At 42.6% G+C, this 25,106-nt stretch overlaps 1 protein-coding gene across 2 annotated transcripts in view; it reads left to right on the top strand.

Annotated features, from left to right (window-relative positions):
• Positions 1-25,106, top strand: part of cux2b (cut-like homeobox 2b) — a 111,910-nt gene that overhangs the window by 52,889 nt on the left and 33,915 nt on the right. For both annotated transcript variants that reach the window (XM_019885163.1, XM_019885164.1), the window contains exon 4: positions 20,458-20,536. In XM_019885163.1, the coding sequence (XP_019740722.1) occupies positions 20,458-20,536 (79 nt within the window). The remainder of the gene's footprint in view (positions 1-20,457; positions 20,537-25,106) is intronic.

Genomic DNA, 25,106 nt, shown 5'->3' with positions numbered 1-25,106 from the left:
GGGGGGGGGGGGGAGACCGAGCAGAGGAGGGTAATTGGACTTTAGGTAATACCTTCCTTGAGCCATTTACATCTTCTCCAGAGGGTGAATGTCTTCATCTGTTATTAACTTGTACTGAAAGCTACTTGCCCCCAAACTTAATGCTTCTTATTTATTCAAGAGATTTTGTTGAAACAAATGCACATGCGCTTGCAAGGAGTTAATGGCTGAGAAGCCACACAGACACGTACACATGCAGTAGTTATCATCAGATTTAACCAATAACCCATCACTGTCTTGGTTAAGTCTTGTGACAGAATATCCATGCATCTGTTTTCGACCTCACTTGTCCTCATTAGAGTAGCGAGTGAGGTAGAGGTTTTCCCAGCCGACTTTGGGGGAGGTGCAGTTTACAGCCTGGACTGGTTGCCAGCCAGCCACACCACAGTGAGACAACCATTCCTGGCCACATTCACACCTATGGGTGATTTGGAGTCTTCATTTAACCTAACATGCATGTTTCTGGAATGGGGGAGCAAAATCACACGAGCGCAGAAAAAAGTCTTGAGTTGACAAAGTTGACACGTTCCTCTCCTTCCTGTTTCGCAGTGGTATCGTAAACAGTATTTCTTATTTCACTTTAAAATTGAAGTATACATTTTATCTCCATTTATTTATACCAACACTTTTGAGGAAAACCCTCACATTATTTTTTACCATGCTACAGATATAGGAGACCCCCAAAATTTAGTGGCTTCATTGCCAGCCACTGTAGCACTGCTGCAAGTTCTGTGAAAAGCAGGTGAAGCCAGCGTTTTGTATCCATCCATCTGACAGACTGATGCCACTGATTTTTTTTTTTAGCTGTGAAAAGTCATAGTTTATTATTTCAGCACCTGTGGTGACTGATTGTTGTCATTCGGCTGGAGGTGGGGGTTGTGCGAAGATTTCTCAACCTTTACATCAGCTTTGCCAGTATTGTCTTATTCCGCTCTGCAGAGCTGTGATCTGATGGTGTGTGTGTGTGTGTGTGTGTGTGTGTGTGTGTGTGTGTGTGTGTGTGCGTGCGTGCGTGCGTGCGTTCATCATTATGGACGCCTGTTTAGAGCCGTGGATGCACACCAGGTAAAGAAGGGCAGGTGTTATAAATAGACATTTGGCTCTCAAGCCATGTGGAATTGATGAGTTTCAGCACATTCTGCTCCGCAGTGCCAGGTTTAATTTCTACCGTCCTGACAGCACAAACCTGAGAGCCTGGAGACGTCACGCCTGACTGCCGCTGCTGTGCAAATGTTAGCCATGTTTGAGGATGGACGCATGCATAGCGCCGGCTGCCCCGCTCCGATTGGCTCTCTGACTAGTTTTACATCTGCTTCCCTAAACCCCTCTCACCTGAAGAGACATGCAATCACGTTTCCCCCTTCTGACCTCTCACCAAACACCTGCAGACGTCAGACAGGAACGAAACTCAGAAGCACTCTGCAGACGGAGCTCACCTCCGCCTATCGCGGTTGAATACTTGCTGCGAGCCACGCAAGAGCCACCATCCGGGTAAAGGCACAAGTCACTTGCACTGTTCCCCACTCTCCCCTGTTGGCAAGAGCGCAGTCAAATTACCCACTAAAAATGTGTGAAATCGGTGGCTTGGTGTTGGCGCTGACAAGCCAGAAGAAATAAACATTAACGCTCTTAAAAACAGGAGAAGCTCATCCGAGGAGGAAAAGACAAAACAGGAGAATGGATCCACCATATTTTCAGCGCCGCTGTCTGATTTCAAAGTACAATATGAAGAAAGCTGATGTGTTGAGATTTGCTTTGCCACTGAAGCGGACACGGACACTTAGCCCTACGCATGTAAGTTTATGTCAGGGGATGCGTAACTCCTCATAAAGGGATGTAAATCCCTCTGTTCATCTGTGGTGACCCCTCCACCCCTTCCACACACACACACACACACACACACACACACACACACACACACACACACACACACACACACACACACACACACATTCACAGAGCCGCAACCTCAGAATGTCTGTATTTCACTTGGATCTCGGCAATCAAGTTTTCATTATAAGTGAAATCTAAACATAACAAATTAAATCTCCAAACTTTTGGAAGAAAGCCCTCATAAAAGTACCCAAATTTTTAATTTAGACTTGAATAGAGCGACTTTAAAGCAAATCTATTGTCTTTCACTGAGACTTGCAATTTTTTTTTGTTTCTGCTGAGCTGGAGTATGTAGTTATGATTGATCTGGTAATTAAAAATACGCAGCGAGTGAAATTAACTGCTCACTTTCTCTTTTTGTTTGAGAAAACACTCTGCTATTTTTCTCCTCTCTCCAGGATAGATAATTTAATTGCACACATCTGTGTTTTTGCACCGCATTCATCGGCCTCATTATTTTTTCATTTTCTTCTTTCTTGTGGGTGATCGATGAATTGATAAAATGATGGAGCCGATCTTAAATAATGCAAGGAAAAAAGTTACACCTGCTACTGGCTAAGTGTCTGAACTTTTGTTCTTCTATCAAATTGTGTTTATTAAGCCGTGAAGGTAGGTCTTGCATACTGTAATATATTTGTCAGATTTTGCTGTTGCCCCTCTGTAAGTCGAAGCTCTTTGGAGATGATGATTGTCGAATCTTATATCCTGAATAATAAAGAAACCGGGAATTGCAATAAAAACAGCATGAAGAAGGCCAACCTACCTAGGGAGCATTTATGCTTGAGGAGATAGCAGCTTCAAATGTCACGTGCGCCTGCTTTAGGCCCGATTCTTAAAATATAATTTGACCTGACAGTTTGGGTCTCTTCTAATATAGGATTAAGTGCAATTCTAATTAACACGTGTCTCAACCATAACTAGATGCTGCAAGAGCAAAAAAAAAAAAAAAAAAAAAAACCTCACATACTCATCACAGAAGTTTTACTTGGACATTTCTAAGACATCCGCTTGTTTTTAATTCTGATTTTACACTGGACATATGATGTCCTAAATCACACCGTACACTTTTAAGATCCAAACCCACTGATCAGAGTATGCTTTGCTTTGGTCAGAAATGTGTGTGTTATGAGTGCCACTGCTGTGCTGTTTTTTTTTTCAGAGCCATAAAGTGGCCATGGTGGCCTGAGGAGAGTGTTAAACACATCCTCAATTAAAGCAGTAACTTTACATCTGTGCTCGCTGAAGTCCCTGTAATTGGGTCTCGCTGGATTTGGCAGGAGGGCTGTGGCTCTTAATCTAAAGGGCCCAGTGTGGAGAGGGGTGGCGGTGCTTGCAAGCTAAAGGGCTCCAGTCATCTGGTTTGAATGCTAACTGTTAGCGGAAAAGGGGCAAATGTCAACTGCAGCCAAACAGGACCACGAGGGGGTCACAACATTGCTTCTTGTTACTTTGAGTCTATTAATGGGTGATTATTGTCATTGTGAAATCTCAGGTTAGCACCACCTATGGGTCAGTTCACAATTGGAGGACATTTTGCCTTCAAAATTCTTCAAACCTTCACTTTTCTGATTATCTGTTACATATTCATCAACAATGGGTAATAAACAATCAAAGGCTTAATTAGCTCACCTTACATCAATGGTACAATTTTTACTCCATGATTTATTTGGTGTTTACAATACCCGTCACAGTAACAGGGTTGCAAATCGGGACACATTTAGCTTTCTCTCTGGAGTAGAAGCTGGCTTTTTTAGCTATATGTTACTGCTGACCAAGAGCACAACACACGCACGCACGCGCACACACACACCTGTCTGTTTGTGTGTGTGTGTGTGTGTGTGTGTAACGAGTCAGGATCACAACAGCAACAACAAAACAAGCCTCAACATGTACTGTTCAAAAAAAAACAAAACAAAAAAAAAAAACAAGAAAAAAAAAAAAGCAATGGGAAGAAGAAAACCTATTGCCGCCACAACTGTATTTGATCATCTCTATCGTAAGTAAATATCTTTTTTCCTGGATTGGCATGGCTTCAAAATATTCACCCACACGCACTGCTCAAAATGCATATTCACTGCCGCTGGGTGTAGTTTTCACCATAAACGTAGCCAGAAAAGTCAGAGTAGTTCAAAACAAATGACGAACAACACCACGGCGGGTGGAAGCATTCATTATTGTCATCATGCAAATGATTTTACGTGCCAAATTATGAAACGCCGCCCCAATCAAATCAGCAATCAACAAGCTTCATATAGACATTTCACAAAACACTTGCGGTTACACTGCAGAACCATGACATCCCATGTGAGACATCGCCCAAACCACAGTGGCTGCAGCAGTGCGTCAGATTTCTTTATTTATAACCCTCATGGAATTGTCCTACACTCTGTGCATATGGTGGGTTATATAACCATCAGCAGCCAATAGATAAAGTCAGATCCTATATATGAAGCTGGCTGAAAAGTTGTTAAAGCTGCGTTGTATTGATTTAGAGCTTCAAAAAGTGTTCTTCACGATGGTGGCAGCATTGCATTAAAAAAACAAAACAAAAAAAAAAACATTGCATTTTTACATTGTATCGATGATCAAATTAATCCATCATTATTTCTGATCATCGATTAATCATTCAAATACCTTTTTGGATTCAAAATTTTCCAAATGCTCCAAATTTCAGCTTCTGAACAGGAAATATTGTACACTTTCTGTGGTTCCGCAAGAAGGCGCACAGATTACACTGCGGAGCACAATTTTATTCATTTCATGAAGATGGACTAGTGGCAAGCTTTGAAAACAACAACAACAAAAATCAGCAAAAAAAATAGAAGTTACGATGGTGTGTCCGTGGTTACAAGGTTAAGAAAAGAGCAAGTACTAATCCTCTTAATTCCTCCGATACTAGCTTTCTGTTTGCAGATATTGAGAAAAAAAAAAAAACGGTATTGCATTTTTACATTTTATTGATCAAATTAATCCATCATTATTTTTGATCATCGATTAATCATTCAAATACCTTTTTGGATTCAAAATTTTCCAAATGCTCCAAATTTCAGCTTCTGAACAGGAAATATTGTACACTTTCTGTGGTTCCGCAAGAAGGCGCACAGATTACACTGCGGAGCACAATTTTATTCATTTCATGAAGATGGACTAGTGGCAAGCTTTGAAAACAACAACAACAAAAATCATCAAAAAAAATAGAAGTTACGATGGTGTGTCCGTGGTTACAAGGTTAAGAAAAGAGCCAGTACTAATCCTCTTAATTCCTACTATGCTAGCTTTCTGTTTGCAGATATTGATAGTAACGGCCTCTTGGGAGCTGTACGCACCTCTCACCGCACTGTCTCAATTGTGACTGCACAAACAAGTTGCAACATTGTTGTAGATGTATATGTACGTGTGTGTGTGTGTGTGTGTGTGTGTGTGTGTGTGTGTGTGTGTGGGTATACTCATTTGACTAGATGGCCGAACTAGGGGAAAAAAGACCAAGTGTTTGATGAACTGAAGTCTCCCGAGCTACAATAAAGTCTTGTTTGTCTTACGTAACGCGACGCATGATGGCATTCAAACTCCCCTAAAATGGTGGCCCAATTCCAATTCCAAATTGTACAACCTTGTATTGTATCGCCTCAGCAAAATGCATTCACCCATAAGTCAAATTGAAATGGCCCTTCACATCTGTCACTTTGTATCGTTACCATGAAGGCTGGTCATTACAATCATGCCAGCAAATGCCTGGCAGCGGAGGTCAATCTTTGTCCATTAACCAAACAGAGCTTATTTGTTTTACAGCCTTAGTGGCGTGTTGGCACCGGTGGACGTGAGCTTTAGGCCGCCATCCAGCAGCCACAGAAGGCCTCCCAGCAGACTGCATATCAAGATGGGACTTGGCCAGCATTCTAAGAGAGGAATAAGGAGACCGAGTATGGGGTGTCCCCATGTCCCTCGATTCCCTCCCACTGAACTCAAATGTACTCTACTCTAGCCCAGTGGTTCTGAACATGGTTAAAGGTCAGACCGAGTATGGGGTGTCCCCATGTCCCTCGATTCCCTCCCACTGAACTCAAATGTACTCCTTTACTCTAGCCCAGTGGTTCTTAACATGGTTAAAGGTACCGAACCCAACCAGTTCATGTGCACATTCACCGAACTCTTCATTTGTGAAAAACAAAAATATGATTCAAGAAGTGTTCCTTCAGTTTTGAGTTGCTCAACCTGGCATGACAAATCATGCAGATAGGATACTGAGTCCCATCACTTTCCGTGATGCATGTGAATCCATGTTGTAAATATTCATCTGACCGCTTGGACAAGCAATGTAATGTGATCATCTGCAGCCGGTGGTGGCCAAGCGGGCGTGTCATAACTAATTGACATGTTGAGTCGGGTGTTTCTTAACCTCCATGGCAGAGGCTCGGTCGAACCCCTGGGGTTTGATCAAACTTAAGTTGAGAACCACTGCTCTAACCCATCTAAAACAAGTGGTGAGCACAATCTGGTTAGCGCATCTGCCTCAATGTTCTGAGATGTCGCGTTCAAATCTTTGCGTAGGCCTTCCTGTGTGGAGTTTGCATGAGCGCTCTGCGCTTGGCTTTCTGCCAAATTCCTAAAACATGCATACATGATAACAAGCATGCTAGGTTATTTGATGACTCTAAATTGCCAGAAGGTGTGAATGCAAATAAATAATTGTCGATATGTGCCCCGTGGTTGGATGGCTACCGGTTCAGAGTGACCTGCGCCATTGAGATTGGCTCCAGCTCCCCTGCATCCCTAATGAGGACTATGGAACTAGATGGACGGATGGTAACATGAAACACTTTTTAAAATAACTTATTTTCACTGAACAGACATCAGCTCATTCTGCACATTCAAAATACGAAGTACACTGATAGCAAAGGAAGCATGAGTGTTAGGGTTTCAGGGTTGTGCACGTCAAGGTGGGGGCCGAACTGGGAACTTTCAAGTCACAGATAAAAGACAAAATTTACTTTGCTTCAAAAATCACGTGGCTTGAAGTGAATACACACATTGAAGAGATGATCCATCTTGCCCACCTGGTCTCATAAAATCGGATGAGGTCCCATTTCGCTCGCACTCTGACCTGTCAATGACATCCAGCCTGCCTGGGCGTGATATATTTCTGTAAAATATGCATGACATCAAAAAGCCTTAAAGGTTATTGCAAATTAATAATGAGTAGTGGGCTAAGAGCAGTAAAAAATAGCCTTCCCTTGGTGCTGTGTTTAAATGTTTAATTTAACACGCTCCAGTATAAATATGGACTGCCTCCCAGCAATATGCCAGGCCCCAAAGCCGAGCTAGACGATCAGCCGTCTGGAACATCCAAACCCAGACCACCAAGCTCACACATTAAGATCGACATTTTGATTCATGCAGACATGAGGGATCATCAGGAGGCGTTAGCTGTTATCTTGAAAAGACACAACGCTTCGCTCTTTGTGTCTCTAACAACATACAGAATCATAAAAGAAGCATGAAAGAAGCTGTTTTAAATCACATCAAGCGCGAAGTCTCTGTAGACTCCCAGACACTGAAAAGCTCTTTCTGGACCTTTTTTTTTCCTCGCAAGTTAAATCATTGGCCCTGTAGCCTCATCTCAGTAATGTCTGAGGACACTGCACAAAATTGCCTTACTCATGTTTGAAACGTAAGATGTCTGTTCCTGTGTCGCTCATTCTCTGTGGAGCCCGTGACAGTGGCAGCCCACTCCGGAGTGAATTTGCCGGGCGACTACCTGGAAAACATCAACAGTCATTAATTATGTAAAACTCTCCTCACAGTTGGAGCAGGCAGAGCTGCGTACGACCGTGGCGCCCGCTCTTATTAGACTCAGTGTACTCTACAACAAGCCCCCACTGCCTGGAGGCGTGGAGGGATAATCAACCTACCGCCATGAGCCCCACTCCCCCCACCCCCGTCAAGCTGAAAGACACACTGAACAGTACGTGCAGACACTCTTCATGCAATGTAATAGTGTCTCCATTTTTTTTTCTTTCCTTCTCCTTGGCAATTGTTTCCGGCGCTCCTGCTCCACAATGAATGAAAATCCGCAAATCTGACAGGACAAATGATATGCCGTGTTTGACGGTGAGGCCGTGGAAAAGAAAGTTCGCCATTGTTGATGCTACTGTCACCGGAGAACTTCTGGTGTGTGATGCGTGATACAGAACCTGGCTTGTCTGAGAGTACTACATTCGACAATAACATATTTATCAAGCAATTATCGACCCCATCAATTTTGTTTCTTCTCTCGACATACGAAGGCCATTGTTTGGCAGACACATGGTCTCCGTTGTGTTCTCGTTGCAGTCAAAGAATCGTTCGGTGGTGCTGTTCTCTTTGGCGCATGCATCTTTGGAATGATGTTCCTCCTCGCTGAAACAAAGGCAGCACTGACACCTGTAATTAATTAGGCTATTATGCATTCACAATGATAATTGCCTCACTGGAAAGTCACCAGGCTTGTAAGAGCGAGCGCAAGGAAAAAAAGAGGATGGGGAGAGTTATCCATCATTGCGAAGCCCCCTTTTCCTCCTCGCTCATGTCACGCCGTCTCACCTTGACTGGTACGAGGAAGATCTGGAGAAGCAGTGTCAACACGTGTCTGTGGGTGAGATATGGATCTGTGCTTGCCAGGGTCCGACCACTCCAGTGGGCTTTGACTCACTCTGGCACAGTTACCCATGACACCCCATCTGTCGGGAGGTTTGTTCACGGTCTACGGTGCCGAGGTAACGGGGACACTTTATTTTTTATAATTAGCCCTTGCCGAGACTTCCCCGTTTAATGCTTCTCCCAGAGATGAAATGGAGTGCAGGTGTTCTCATTACTATACGTTGCGCTCGACTCTCTTTCAACTCATCAGTTTGCGCCTTTATCTCAGTTTCAGCCCACCCCCATTCCTTTGCATCTTGCCAAGCGAGATACGTATGAAAGACGCCTTTTCCTCCAGGTGTAGGTCATTTGCTGCGTCAAACACTTGAAAGTCTGCACTCAAATAAAATGACAACTTTTTGTCTTTTTTCAACTCCAAAGACATTCAGAAAAGATTTGTTTTATTCCCTCCATTTGTCTCGTCTCTGCTGTTGACTTTGCGGTGACTTTGGTGCATTTTGAGTTTTTATTACAAGAGTATCACAGCATTTCTACAGCCTTTAAATTCGAAAGGTGTACCCGGAAACCTCTCTTGCTTGAGAGATATAACAATGCAGTACAACTCAGGTTGAACGTGATCAGTTGTGTTTTCATCAATATAGAGGAAGAAAATAAGCTGAAGAAGGAAAGTTTCAATGCAAAAATATACTTTTCGTATCAGATTTTCATAATAACCCAGCTGAATCATAATTAAACTGGTACTCTAGTTCTTTTCATTCCTTGATTAATTTTATTTCACTATGCTTATTTTGCGGATTATGTATTTTTTTTGGCCAGTACTTTTTTTTTCCAGACATTCCTGAATTACACTTGCTTACGGTCCCTTATGTAACAAATATTTGTAATTACAGTGAAACTCCTCTACAACGAAATCATGTTTGCAGCAAGAAATTTTTCACAACAGGGGGTTTTTCACTGTAGCAAATTTAATCTCAGATGTAAACTCACACACACACACACACACACACACACACAAACGTATGTGTACACGCACACACAAACATATGTGTGCTCTTTATTTTTATTCCAATAATGCCTAAGTATGAGCATACACTTATTTGACACTTCATATTGTCAGTGTAGAAAGAAAAAAAGGGAAAGAAATTGCGAAATTTACGATCAGCATTCACTTTCACTTCCATCAATTTCTTGGATCATGTATTTTATTTTGTTTCCTCCGTCTTTCATTTTGATCACTTTTACCCTCTCTTCCAGCGTCAGAGCTCTTGTCTTAGCTGCTTGACATCCAACGGTCCGTTTTGTAGCCATTTTAACACTGCAACGTTCTTTCTGCATCTGAAACTAACAATAACAAATACTTCCTGGACTACTGCGCATGTGTAAACCAGTGTGGTGGTTGCTGTTGCCGTTTCCGAACGAGGCAGTAGAGGTCGCTGTTGGATTAGACTTCGTTGTAGTGAATCTCGTCGTGAGGCAAGAGCAGAGAAAAAGATTTCGTATAACGCAACAGGGTTTTTTTTTTCGTTTTATGGAAGGCAGGAAAGTGGGAATGGTGTTAATGCATGAAGATTTTCTTCACACTAGGGGATATTTTCGCTCATGTAGGTTTCGTTGTAGAGGAGTTTCACTGTATTAGGATGTAGTTTTGACAAATTTTTATGGCCACATTATGAAAACACGAAACCGTTTTGATTGATTCGACTGTTTTTGCACTTCACACATAAGCAACATATTAATATCTATACAGTGTCTCTACAATCAAGTCTCCGCAGATGTGCTATGTGCGAGGGGTTTTGGGGCAGCTGGTGAGAGGATGGGGAAGCCTACTCATGATCAGCTCTGCACATGCAGAGTTGTGAAGAGTAACAGACAGTGTTGATCATATTTGAATTGAATCGATTTCTACTCGAAGCATCAAGTGGTTGCGATAGTAAAAATTCAGCCACAGAGACCATTCATATAAGTCGTGTCAATGACCATGATGTCATCTTCGGTTGCCGTCTCCATGAAAAGACGACATCAAGAGCGGACGTGTCATTCAAACATTTGTCCCTCCACTCCTCTGTTGTTCTTCTCAGCTCTTGGGTGGGATGTCTGGTGAGAGGAGTTAATATGTAAACGGAGGAGTGAGACACGAGGACTAAGGAGGTTACAAGTAAACTAGATTCAGCCATGGTATCATGGCACCGCGTGTTTGCATTCTATTGGAATTGGTGTGACTCCACAAAGGAATGATGGCATGGCCAGCGTTGCCATTTGTTTGATGGGTCGGCTCTCCTGTGACTGAGTGGAAGTGGCATCAGCCATTTGTGAGAGCGGGGCTTTGATTGACAGGCATTGCTGATCTGAATTGACGCGGTGACGAGATGTGTGTCAGTGTGCTGACTGCTCATCTCACTTTGCACCCAGAGATGGGCATAGCCAGCGCCACGTTGCCACTGCTGCTCCAAGATGCATGTCACCATGATTAAATCTCCCCTCGAACGCTGTCTGTGGATTGCGTGGGTGTGCATCCTTCCAGGTTCAAGTGTGTGCGTGCAGTGGGACACATGGGTCTCTCACCATCTAGACGACCGTATATTGCTGTAGCATTTACCACTGACCCACGTCACAGTCACTCCACAGTAACTCAAAAATCAAACAAACAAAAGCCAGTGGCGACAGCCGGTTATACAGCGCTGTACTTTGAAATGCTGATGTATTTCCTTCTCGTCAAGGAGATTTTAGACATTAGGTCTATGAGTACTAGAATTTTTTTTTTCCTTTTTCTTTTTGCAGTTGCCTTTGGGTGCAGTATCACATTGAGAAACGTGCATCTGTAAGTGTGTTAATGTCAAAATAATTATATGTATAAAATACAAGTATGTTTTGTCTGACTGTGTAGTTAGGGGTCTACCCCTATAGGGGCTAGGGTTAAGTCTAAAAATCTGAGCCAGTTTATCATGACATTTGAAAATAATGGGTCCACGACAATGCTGTATTATTGTGCTTGGTGACATTCATGCTTCTTTTTGAGTTTGTGTAATTTCAACAAAAAATGGACTGCAGAGGGTTATGTATTTTCTTAATCAGTTCTAAACTTGGCCAAAACACTATCCCAAACTACAGTTAACGCCCTAAAAGTTGGTCTCCAGACAAAGAAGCTCGTCCTGTGTTTCGCTTGACCCCAAACAAAAATGCATGAATGCTTGATACATTGTTGACAGCAAGAAGCCATTTCAGTCAAAACTCAAATTTTATTTTTGGTTCTGCATGCTAAAGCTGCTTTTGTGACTCTGACATTAACACGCAAGAGCAAATATCCATTTGATTCTCTCGCTAAGGTGTTTTGACAAGGGTAGTAGTGGACTTCACACAGTTTTTGTCTAATAAGCATGGAGTGCGACGGGGGCTGTTGTGACATGCTGTCATCTTGTGGGCTGGGCTGGCACTCTGCAAGCTCCACACTAGGATGGACTCCCTATGATTGTGCAATGACCTTTGCATCATGGCCAAGATGACAGGTAATTTAGAGACCTCGGGGAATGTGGAACTACACAATTGCCGTCCCCGTTCCATCCGCAACACCGACGACATTCACCTTGAGATGTACAATATGTTGGTGTGCACACTGCACAAGTGTGTGTGTAAACACAACCCCACCCCAACAAGACGCACACACACACACACACACACACACACACACACACACACACACACACACACACACACACACACACATTTTCAGCAATTGAAGCTTAAAAGCCTAATATTTTCACTGTGGCTTAAAATAAGGCAAACCTACATACGTGCACTCGCAAAGACAATATGGAAGTGGCTAGCCTTGACAACACTCCAGTCATCGCCACACAATAATCACGTGCAACATCACAACCCTGCCTCATACAAGCAAGTCACTATGGGGTCAAAAACTGGAAGGTAGAGGAGGATGACTTAAAGTGACATTTGCAGAATCATCAATTACGATAACTGTAATTGATGACTGCATAATTGCTTGTGGGCAGCACGGTGGTCGACCGGTTAGCACGTCCACCTCACAGTGCAGAGCTCATGGGTTCAAATTTGGCTCCGGTCTTCCTGTGTGGAGTTTGCACATTGTCCCCGTGCTTGCGTGGGGTTTCTCTGCATACTCCGGTTTCTTCGCGCATCCCAAAAACATGACAGCTCTAAATGATCCCTATGTGTGATTGTGAACACGGATGGTTGTTTGTCTCTGTGTGCCCTTTGATTGGCTGGCAACCCGTTCAGGGTGTCCCCCACCTCCTGCCCAAAGATGGCTGGGATAGGCTCCAGCACGCCCGCGAACCTCTTGAGGATAAAGTGGCTAATGGATAATGGATGGATAATTGCTTGCGCTTTTTATGGGATCTTCTTTGAGAATACAGCCATTCATAAAGCTCCCTGTAAATGTGAGATCATTCTCATCCTTCCTCTTGATCATTTCAATACGTGCTATTGTACTTTTTTCACAGACATGCACATGGAGAGAGAGATTAACGCATGGAGACTCATTTGAGGGTGGTATTCCCAAAGGTTCATACTAAGTATTTCCCAGCAGCCTTGTCCCAGGGGCTGCAACACTGCCCACTTGCTTGGGCTGTGAAGAGTTATGGGGGAGTGCTAACAGGTTTGCTTTGGCTCTCTCTCTTGCTGCTCTACCCCAGGCTTCACTCCTGCTTGTAAACTCAAATAGTGGCCAAGCCCATTCCCTTGGTGGCCGTTTCCTTTATCACAAAATGCGTGAAAAGCACGGAATGTGCTCTGAGACCCAACTTGTGCCAGAGCTGTATTGTTTTTAGCCAAAATCGGAGGTCCTCGAGCCGTAGATCTCTTTACAACAACCATATGTTCTTCTATCTGCCAGCGTGAGACTTCTGTTCTAGCTAATCCCACGTACTTGGCAGGGACTGGATTATCATGGAGATGACTATGACCCCCTGATCAACCCCATATAATAAGGTAAGATAAGACAAGATAAGAAAACCTTTATTTGTCTCACAATGGAGACATTCCCAGTTTACTGCAGCAAATTATGAAAGGAAGATGTAGAAGAACAAGAAGTATATAAATAAATATAAATTATCAAATATAAATATTAAATGTATTCCATATTAAAAATGTGTGAGTGGGGGTGAGTCCAGGTTTTCAGGTCTGTCTATTCAATAGCCTGACAGCAGTCGGCAGGAACGAACGGCGGTACCTCTCCTTCTTGCAGCGCGGGTGTATCAGTCTCCGGCTGAAGGAGCTGCCCAGTGCTGTCAGGGTGGCCTGGAGGGCATGTGAGGGTCTGTCCATCATAGCTTTTAGCTTGGCTAGCATCCTCCTGTTGCCCACCTCCTCCAGAGTGTCCAGGGAACATCCCAGGACAGAGCTGGCCCTCCTGACCAGTCGGTCCAGTCTCTCTCTGTCCCGGGCTGAGATGCTGCCTGACCAGCAGACTATGCCATAATGAATGACTGACGCCACCACAGAGTCATAGAAGGTCGTAAGGAGTGACCTTTGAACTCCAAAAGACCTCAGTTTTCTGAGCAGGAAGAGCCCCTTCTTGATCAGAGCGCCTGTGTTGTTAGACCAGCCTAGTTTGTTGTCGAGAAGAACACCCAGGTACTTGTAGGAGGTCATCAGAATGCACCTCCTTACGGAGTACTTTGATGATAGCAAGGGTGGGGTGTCCATACAAAAAGTGGGTTCTGATGTGTGATGCACCAAGCCTGCGTGGGACTCATGTGTCTGCTTGCTTCTCAAGGCTGGTTAATGGTGTGATTGCTGGGATAATCTCTGGAGGCTTGTCCTTGCCTTCACATCTTCTTAGGTTTTTTTTTTATTTTTTTATTTGTTTATGAATCTATGCGTCAGGATGGTCATGACACAAACCAAAGCAAAGCCAGGTCAGGAACTTTTGTTGAAATAACACATTTCAGCTCGGGTTCTGACTAGAAACAAGAGACCAGAACGTATAAAACCAATCAGCTCCAGAATAATTACAAAATTCTGCTACTGGTCTATAAATCACTAAATGGTTTGGGTTCTGAATACATTAAAAAAAATATTGATTTAAAATAAACCCAACAGGACTCTGAAATCTGCAGACTTGGGTCAATTAATGGAGCCCAGAGTTCATAGCAAACATTGTGAAGCTGCATTTAGTTCGTCTTCAGGTCAATCTGTGGGGCTCTAGTAGTGCTCCTCTTCTTTATCCATGCAAAATTGAGTGTATCTGAGCACCTTCTGTGGGCTGCAGATAACTCCTCCAAAAATGCAAACCTAGCCAGCTACCAGCCAGAAGGAATAGGAAGAGAGGCATGGTTTGAGGAAAAGAAGAAAATCATCATTATCTTCAAAACGTTTGTCGAACTTGTTGCTTCTCCTTCCCACTTATTGTCCGTCGAATTTGCACAACAAATTGATTCACACTCAGTATTGCTTTCTAATGGACAGTATGATGGCGTGGATGTGTGACTGAATTGAAGTTGCAGTCTGCTAATTATGTGCAAATTTTTTGTTTGAGCATATGTATATTTCTGTGACACAAAACGCCTCAAATTTGGAGCATTTGTGGAGCAATCTGCCACAGTGACACCTTTTTCGAGAAGGGATTGGGAGATTTAAATGGACGTAAAGCGGAGGGAAACAACAACACAATGTTGCAGGGAGTTGGCTGAGAGCTACATGCTATTGCATCTGTATTGATTGGGCGCCGGCCTTTTACATTTTCCATGAACTCCTCTGAGCTGCTCCTCGTGGCATTGATGCGGAGGAGGAGGGGGTTGCTTGATCTGATATTATGATATTTCTTTAAACATGATGTTGTTGTTATGCCTCCCCAGGGAAAACGGCAGCCATTTCCAGTAAATCAAAGGCTCCACGTGGCCAGGTTTTTTTTTGCACACACCTTATTTATGACCCCACTAAGCAGTCCTAATACACCATTAGCACCGCCGTCTTCAGCCATTGTGAAATTATTTTTCAATTGTTGTCATATCAATGAGATGTGAAAGGGCCATAATCAACAGTAAGAAATTACAGCTACAAAATTGATTGCAATATGAATTGAAGGTATAGAGAAGCACCTTCTGCTTGATCTTCTTTTGACTGAGTAAACAGTTCAGAGGTCTAAGCAGGAGCTAGACTAAATGTAACTCACTTATTCGCTCGAGCAGGTGCTCTTTCCAGAGAGCCCGGTGGCGGGCTTATTCACTTTCTTTGTGCCTCCTAATGAATCGTTAATTGGTTTGCGTCACCCACTGAGCTGAGGTTTGCAGGTGCTGCTGCTGATGATGGCCACCGTCACTCACGAGCAGTCTTGTGCAGGCATTGGATGACAATAACCAGGCCAAATAAACAAGAGACCAGAACGTATAAAACCAATCAGCTCCAGAATAATTACAAAATTCTGCTACTGGTCTATAAATCACTAAATGGTTTGGGTTCTGAATACATTAAAAAAAATATTGATTTAAAATAAACCCAACAGGACTCTGAAATCTGCAGACTTGGGTCAATTAATGGAGCCCAGAGTTCATAGCAAACATTGTGAAGCTGCATTTAGTTCGTCTCCAGGTCAATCTGTGGGGCTCCAGTAGTGCTCCTCTTCTTTGTCCATGCAAAATTGAGTGTATCTGAGCACCTTCTGTGGGCTGCAGATAACTCCTCCAAAAATGCAAACCTAGCCAGCTACCAGCCAGAAGGAATAGGAAGAGAGGCATGGTTTGAGGAAAAGAAGAAAATCATCATTATCTTCAAAACGTTTGTCGAACTTGTTGCTTCTCCTTCCCACTTATTGTCCGTCGAATTTGCACAACAAATTGATTCACACTCAGTATTGCTTTCTAATGGACAGTATGATGGCGTGGATGTGTGACTGAATTGAAGTTGCAGTCTGCTAATTATGTGCAAATTTTTTGTTTGAGCATATGTATATTTCTGTGACACAAAACGCCTCAAATTTGGAGCATTTGTGGAGCAATCTGCCACAGTGACACCTTTTTCGAGAAGGGATTGGGAGATTTAAATGGACGTAAAGCGGAGGGAAACAACAACACAATGTTGCAGGGAGTTGGCTGAGAGCTACATGCTATTGCATCTGTATTGATTGGGCGCCGGCCTTTTACATTTTCCATGAACTCCTCTGAGCTGCTCCTCGTGGCATTGATGCGGAGGAGGAGGGGGTTGCTTGATCTGATATTATGATATTTCTTTAAACATGATGTTGTTGTTATGCCTCCCCAGGGAAAACGGCAGCCATTTCCAGTAAATCAAAGGTTCCACGTGCCCAGGTTTTTTTTCCGCACACACCTTATTTATGACCCCACTACACAGTCCTAATACACCATTAGCACCACCGTCTTCAGCCATTGTGAAATTATTTTTCAATTGTTGTCATATCAATGAGATGTGAAAGGGCCATAATCAACAGTAAGAAATTACAGCTACAAAATCGATTGCAATATGAATTGAAGGTATAGAGAAGCACCTTCTGCTTGCTCTTCTTTTGACTGAGTAAACAGTTCAGAGGTCTAAGCAGGAGCTAGACTAAATGTAACTCACTTATTCGCTCGAGCAGGTGCTCTTTCCAGAGAGCCCGGTGGCGGGCTTATTCACTTTCTTTGTGCCTCCTAATGAATCGTTAATTGGTTTGCGTCCCCTCCTGAGCTGAGGTTTGCAGGTGCTGCTGCTGATGATGGCCACCGTCACTCACGAGCAGTCTTGTGCAGGCATTGGATGACAATAACCAGGCCAAATATCACCTTGCAAGGCGTATGTCTTGGCAGAAAAAATGCTGAGAATAATGGCGTAGCTTCTGATGATTAGTAGTTGATTTAAAAAAAAAAATCAAATGGAAGACAGCAAACCTAGCCAGCTACCAGCCAGAAGGAATAGGAAGAGAGGCATGGTTTGAGGAAAAGAAGAAAATCATCATTATCTTCAAAACGTTTGTCGAACTTGTTGCTTCTCCTTCCCACTTATTGTCCGTCGAATTTGCACAACAAATTGATTCACACTCAGTATTGCTTTCTAATGGACAGTATGATGGCGTGGATGTGTGACTGAATTGAAGTTGCAGTCTGCTAATTATGTGCAAATTTTTTGTTTGAGCATATGTATATTTCTGTGACACAAAACGCCTCAAATTTGGAGCATTTGTGGAGCAATCTGCCACAGTGACACCTTTTTCGAGAAGGGATTGGGAGATTTAAATGGACGTAAAGCGGAGGGAAACAACAACACAATGTTGCAGGGAGTTGGCTGAGAGCTACATGCTATTGCATCTGTATTGATTGGGCGCCGGCCTTTTACATTTTCCATGAACTCCTCTGAGCTGCTCCTCGTGGCATTGATGCGGAGGAGGAGGGGGTTGCTTGATCTGATATTATGATATTTCTTTAAACATGATGTTGTTGTTATGCCTCCCCAGGGAAAACGGCAGCCATTTCCAGTAAATCAAAGGTTCCACGTGCCCAGGTTTTTTTTCCGCACACACCTTATTTATGACCCCACTACACAGTCCTAATACACCATTAGCACCATTGCTTGATCTGATATTATGATATTTCTTTAAACATGATGTTGTTGTTATGCCTCCCCAGGGAAAACGGCAGCCATTTCCAGTAAATCAAAGGCTCCACGTGGCCAGGTTTTTTTTTGCACACACCTTATTTATGACCCCACTAAGCAGTCCTAATACACCATTAGCACCGCCGTCTTCAGCCATTGTGAAATTATTTTTCAATTGTTGTCATATCAATGAGATGTGAAAGGGCCATAATCAACAGTAAGAAATTACAGCTACAAAATTGATTGCAATATGAATTGAAGGTATAGAGAAGCACCTTCTGCTTGATCTTCTTTTGACTGAGTAAACAGTTCAGAGGTCTAAGCAGGAGCTAGACTAAATGTAACTCACTTATTCGCTCGAGCAGGTGCTCTTTCCAGAGAGCCCGGTGGCGGGCTTATTCACTTTCTTTGTGCCTCCTAATGAATCGTTAATTGGTTTGCGTCACCCACTGAGCTGAGGTTTGCAGGTGCTGCTGCTGATGATGGCCACCGTCACTCACGAGCAGTCTTGTGCAGGCATTGGATGACAATAACCAGGCCAAATATCACCTTGCAAGGCGTATGTCTTGGCAGAAAAAAATGCTGAGGATAATGACGTAGCTTCTGATGATTAGTAGTTGATTTAAAAAAAAAAATCAAATGGAAGACATGGAATTATAAATTAAAATTTTCATAAAATGTATTTTTTAATGTTGCCATCTCATTCACTTTTAACATATTTAAACTTACTGAAACACGCTTTCTAAACACAAATAAACCGTAAAATAAGATGTGTAGAAAATACTTTTTTGTATTGCATTGTTGTGTCTTCACACTGCACCTTTTATTGCCTCGCGGGGATAAATAGTTTTCAGAATCTGAATACATCCATGTGCCTTTAATCGTCTCGTGCATGCGTGTGTGCGTGTCACATGGTTCTCCTAATAAGACACACATCATGCTTTCCTCAAGCTGTTTATTTGTTACTCTGTCACTCGTCTTCTATATATATTTTTTTCAAAGGTATGTTTCTTGTCACATCTGATGTCAATGTAGCACAGCATTTCAGAAAAAGAACATCGTACCAGCAAGCAAATATGGTGGTGGTGAGGTGATGGTGATGGTGACTGAACCTTGAATTCTGCTCTTTTGCTCTTTACCAGAAAATTCTGAAGGAGAATATTTGGCCATTAGTTTGTGGCCTCAAGTTGACGTGCATTTGAGTCCTGCATCACAACAACAATGTAAAACTCACCAGCGAGTCAACTTCTGAACAGTTAAAAAAAAAAAAAAAGAAGGTTTTGGAGTGGCCTAGTTGAAGTCCAGTTTTGAATCTGATTTAAATGCAGTGGCATAACCTTTAAAAAGAAGTTCATTCTTGATAGCCCTCTAGTGTTGCTAAATTAAAGTAATTCTGCCAGGAAGACTAATTGCTAGTTCTAGAAAGTGCTTGATTTCGGTTGTTGCTGCTGAGGATGGCCCAACCAATTATTAGGTTCAGGGGGCAATCACACAGGGCCATGATAGCTTTGGATTTTTCTTCTCCCTTAAAATTAAAAGCCGTAATTTGAAACCTGCATTTTGTATTTCTGGATATATATACACAGGCACATGGATGGATGGATAGTTAAGTGTATTCACAGCATTATTTTTAATTACTATTGTTATTTTCCATCCATCCATCCATTTTCTGATCCGCTTATCTCCACCAGGGTTGCTGGGCTGCTGGAGCCTATCGAAGCAGTCTTCGAGCAGTAGGCGGGGGACACCCTGAACTGGTTGCAAGCCCACTGCAGGGCACACATAAACAAACAACCATCCGCGCTCACACTCACAGCTCATATTTCAGACCTGAGTACATTTGTGACTAAATTATCATCTCAGGATGCATACTTTTGATTATTTTTGTGTGATGGTTTTACCATGAGGTTTTTCATACACAATACGTGCTTTGGTTCCACAGGTTGGAAACCACTGACCTTATATTTATGCTCCTTAATAAAAGCTCAAATTATTAAATAAGTCTTATATGCTGCACATAGACTACGCCTCCGTCCACCATGTTGAAACATGCTGCAAACATACTTGCGTAATGCACGATGTATATTCCATTTCTGAAGTTCAAAGCAACTTTAGTGGTACGTTTTTGCAGATCATTTCAATCGCATTTTTGAGTCGCTTAACGTTTGGGGCGTTGAAGTTTGTCACACTGTATAATAAGATGAATGTTTGATTGATAGAAACTTCTCTTAGTGAAAGTATTCAAAGTCATCACATGTTTGTTTATCAAGCGCCGCAAATGTACATGTAATATGCACCAAAACTTACCTCAATGGCATTTTTGTGTCCCTGCAGGTGGTCGCTCTGAACAAACGGAGTAAGGAGGCTGAGTCTGCATTCCTCGGAATCTACAAACAGCTTATTGAGGCCCCGGGTGAGTCTCCCAATAAGACTGTAGATGTTTATCTTTCCCTACAATAGCAGCAGAAACAATCGTCCCACACTGAAATAATTTACTTCTACAAATATCTTTTCTTCTATCAAGATCAATTAATTCCCCAGCAATTATCCTGAATGTGGCGAGCTGTCCATTCTGGTGACTGGCAGAGAAACATCACCTCATGTACATGAAGCGATCAACAAATCCAAAAATATTGCTCTTCCCACTGATATGCTGTGGTAAGCTTGCGCATTGATATGAGATGCATAAAGGCCCACACCCTGTGGCTTCTATCCATTTTTTAGAAGTCCGTGATCTGAGTGGTTTCCAGAACTCTGCGTGAGGCCACTTCAAAACCCAGCCTAGGTCCTTGAGACTGCTTAACATGGCTGAGGAGTGAATTCATCCTCGAGGAGTTTGCCTGTTGATTGTAGAAGGCCAATTAAAATCCCCACTGAAGTCTGGCCTCATGTGGAACGCGGGCCTGATGAGGCCAATTGGGGAAAAGCAAGAGAGGGGCCAGGGGTTACAGAAGAGCAAAAACTTTTTGGTGGTGTTGTTGTTTCTGCTGTTGTCAATTTCAATGCCCATCCATGTGTACACGGTCGCTGTGTTGCAGGATACTGCGGCAAAACATGGCCCAATCTCATTCCAGATCAGAGAAACACTTGTGGCAGGAGTAGAGAAAGCTGTTCACTAATTCAATGAACGCAAGATAAAAGTCTGCGACAGAGAAATAGCAAAAGCAGCAGCTGACTTTTAAAGGTCTCCTTTTGCCTTGAAAGGTCTCCTTATGCCTTGAAGTCTCCTATTTGATATTCTGCGTTTTTTTATTCTCTCTCTCTCTCTCTCTCTCTCTCTCTCTCTCTCTCTCTCTCTCTCTCTCTCTCTCTCTCTCTCTCGTTCAACTTGAAATTGTCACACCAATTCATTTACAAGCCATTTCCTTAACATTGTGCTTGGGGGTGTGGGGGGGTCATTTAGCTCTAAGGCCCCTGAATTTAACACAGGAGCATATTTTGCAAAGTAACTGAGTAAAAGCTAGCTAGTAAACTAGGTTAATTTGAGAAAACCCTTAACAGGAACATGAAAGTAAAGTTGAGTTCAGTGGAGAAAGGCCAGTGGTACCATCAGAAAAAGTCAAAAGTGGAACATTACTAAACAATTACAGTCAATTTATCAACCAGTTACTCCATTTTTTTGGCCCGTTGCTCTAGAGTATCATTCATACCAGTCAAAAGAAAATGCACCACTAAGAAAGAAAAAAAACAAACATATAAGTCGCTGCAGAGTGCAAGTCACATTTTGGGGGGACATTTATTTTACAAAAACCGAGACAGAGTGGAGCTCGGACTTTCCCCCCAAATACCCGTTCCTTAATTGTGGATGCATTCTTAAATATACTCCCGAGTATGCACTGCTTTTCTCCCACTGTTTGGAAACTCAGAACATTTTCAGTTCTTCGTATTGTCCCGAAAAAGGAGTGCCAGAGCCCAGCGCATCAGGCAGCACATGGAAAGGAAACAGTTGAAGCACAAGCTGCTAATTGCTTTATAACATAGTCTGGGGAGCACGCTCTGGCGCCTCGAACTCTCACAGTCTCAGAGTGGTGTTAGAGTGAATTTCCAAATATTGATGACAGCAAGCAATTTTCTGGTTGAACAAAACCTTTGGTTCTAATAATGGAAATTTTTTTCTTTTTAGTTTAAAATGACTTACCTTAACTAGAATCCCGCGAAAGTAGAATTCTAGTCGGTCTTTTAGTGCTGTAAATAGTAAATGCTTGTTGTGACGGATACCACATGCCAGCGATGGCAGCAGAGTTCCGGGACACAACAGCTGCCATGACTACAATTCTTCTTCGTCTTTTAGTTCTTCTTCTACTTCCATTTTTTTCTCCATTTCTTCTTCTTCTTCCATTCTTCTTCGACTGTCCTTTGGCAGCTGGCACATACCTTTGGGGCATTACGACTGGTGGAAAGAATGTGATGGTCATGCACAGAAAGTCAACACAATTAGGGCACGGGGATTTTGGTTCCCTGTCTGAGCTCTAATTTTAATACAGTTATATACAAGTTGCATCCAAGTATAAGGCGTAGGAGAACCAAACTGTGAAAAAGAGTGTGACTTATAGTCTGAAAAATATGGTACTCAAATACGTGTGTATGTGTCCATTTTTAAACAAAGTACCCCCATCATGACCAACAGTAAAATACCGTAGTGTTGTAAATAGGCTTAAGCCGTAAGTGTTCATCAAAATTTATGTCGATGTTTTAATGACTAAATACTAATCATGTTTTTAAAATTATTTATTTACTTTAACGATTGTATTTATTGTGTGATTTATGTATTTGTGTTTCGGGGGTGAAATTAACCCTGTGCTAAATCCGACACTTTTACACTATGTAAGTATGCTTGATGTTTTCAAGGTCCATTGTCCCATCTAAAGCATTAACATAAAATTAAAAAAGAAATAAAAAAAGAAATACGTCATAAAAAAGCTAAGAATATTCTAATCCACTTAAACATGCGCCTGTTAAATGTAAACACTGGACTTAAATATAGGGCATTTAAAAAAGGTACTGAAGTAATGAGCAAATCAAATTTATTGCACATATAAATTAAGACACAATTTTCCTAAAATAATGTTTGAAAACAAACACAACTGAACTGTACTTAACAAATGTATTGATTTCTAGAAAAGTGTTTAATCCAGTGTAGCATTGCACAGTTTGAACATTTAAAACCACATTTCATGCCACGGGCGGCAAGATGGATAACTGCTTAACACGTCCGCCTCACAGTGGAGAGGTGCCATGATTCCATCTCCGGCTTTCCTGTGTGGAGTTTGCATGTTCTCCCCGTGCCTGCAGTTTTCTCCGGGTACTCCGGTTTCCTCACACATTCCAAAAACGTGTGTGGCAGGTTGCCGGAACACTCTAAATGGTCCCTAGGTGTGAGCGTGAGTGCAAATGTTTGTTCGTCTATGTGTGCCCTACAATTGGCTGGCAACCAGTAGTGCCCGAATACAGCTGAAATAGGCTCAAGCACACCCGCGACTCTCGTGAGGATAAGCGGATTAGAAAATGGATGGATGGACTGGACTTCATACCACACTCTGAGAATCACTGAATACAGAAAACTGAAGCGAAAGAACAAATCAACCATTAACGTACAGTATTGAATCCGGTCCCCGAGGGCCGCTATCCTGCATGCTTTGGATGTTTCACTCCTCTAACACACCTGATTATGATCATTATCATCAGACTTCTGCAGAGATTGCTGATGAGCTGATCATTTGAATCAGCTCTGGTGGAGGAAGGAATCATCTAAAATATGCAGTACTGCATACCTTCAAGAACCGGAGCTGGACATAACGCTTAGTGACAGGTCAATTGTTGTTGTAATCTGGAATCGAATATTTCTGGCAGGGAGCACCATTTATAAAAGGGCTCCCAGCAGCCTCTAAATGGGGGCATTTTGCTCCGAAAATTTGAAACAGTGCAAGTAAATTTTTCATCTACAGGCCAGTGCAACCAAAAAATTTGCAGATTTTTTTTTTTTTTTTTTTGTATTTGCTGCACTTGAATGTTTTTTTGTTGTTGCTGACAAGCTTCTGCTCCGCACTTCAGCCCATTTATCTGTAATATAGTGAAAAGGGTGGTATGAATATTTACTCGACTTAAAATGTGCGCCCCTAACTGTTCTAGTTGCACCACTAAAATTTCTGGACTACTGTGCCTCCAGTAAAAAGGTTGAATCTGAGGCGCTGCTCACACATGAGTCCAGCCCACTGGTTCAGTACCACTGTGAGTCCAACCTTGATTTTAGGAGGTACCCAGATGTACTGCATGTAAATTACTACCAGTTAATTGTCAGTCCAATTCCAAACCTTTTGTCTCTCATGTTACACACATTGCACATATTCTTTGAGTAAACAATCATATTGATCTACAAGACAGTTTAGGCAACGGTCATCACTTGGAGAAGATGACTGAGTGTTATTTCTTGATTTCAACTCTGTGTACATGCTCAATCTCGCTCACCCCATTCAGGCACATAGGAACGGTTGAAGCCTTGCCCGGTTGAATTTGGCATGGACTGATTGCCCGTCAACCACAGTATTTCAAGTCGTATTTCCCCCAAATTAGCAGTTGCCCTGATCCAGCCTGACGAACACAAACAGCAACGCGTGTCTCAAACGGCATAAGCAGTGTGATGGCTTTCTGTGGGGAGCCCTTCCTGTTTTTTGCAGCATGTGGTGTCACCTCCATTATTCTGCGGCCGTTTGTCACTGTGCATCTTGCTGCAGGTATCCAAGGTCACAACTCCCATCCTACTTGAGAATGGATGGCTCCAGGTTTACTGCAGGGCAGTCATGTGGCTATGGCCCCACTTCATTTCTCCCCGCCTCTCAAAAACAACAAAGCGATCACCCTCTCTTCCCCTCCCACTGTACAGCTCGTGTATTTCTGATTCTTTGACAGATGTAATCATTCTTTACCCGACATGCTCGTTAATCTTAATGCAGTTATTTCTATTCATTGCTGGGTGTTTTATTTCC

This window comes from Hippocampus comes, unplaced genomic scaffold (assembly GCF_001891065.2).
Source record: "Hippocampus comes isolate QL1 unplaced genomic scaffold, H_comes_QL1_v1.1 scaffold45, whole genome shotgun sequence".
Lineage (NCBI taxonomy): Eukaryota > Metazoa > Chordata > Actinopteri > Syngnathiformes > Syngnathidae > Hippocampus > Hippocampus comes.
This window is presented reverse-complemented; position numbering and strand designations above follow the sequence as displayed.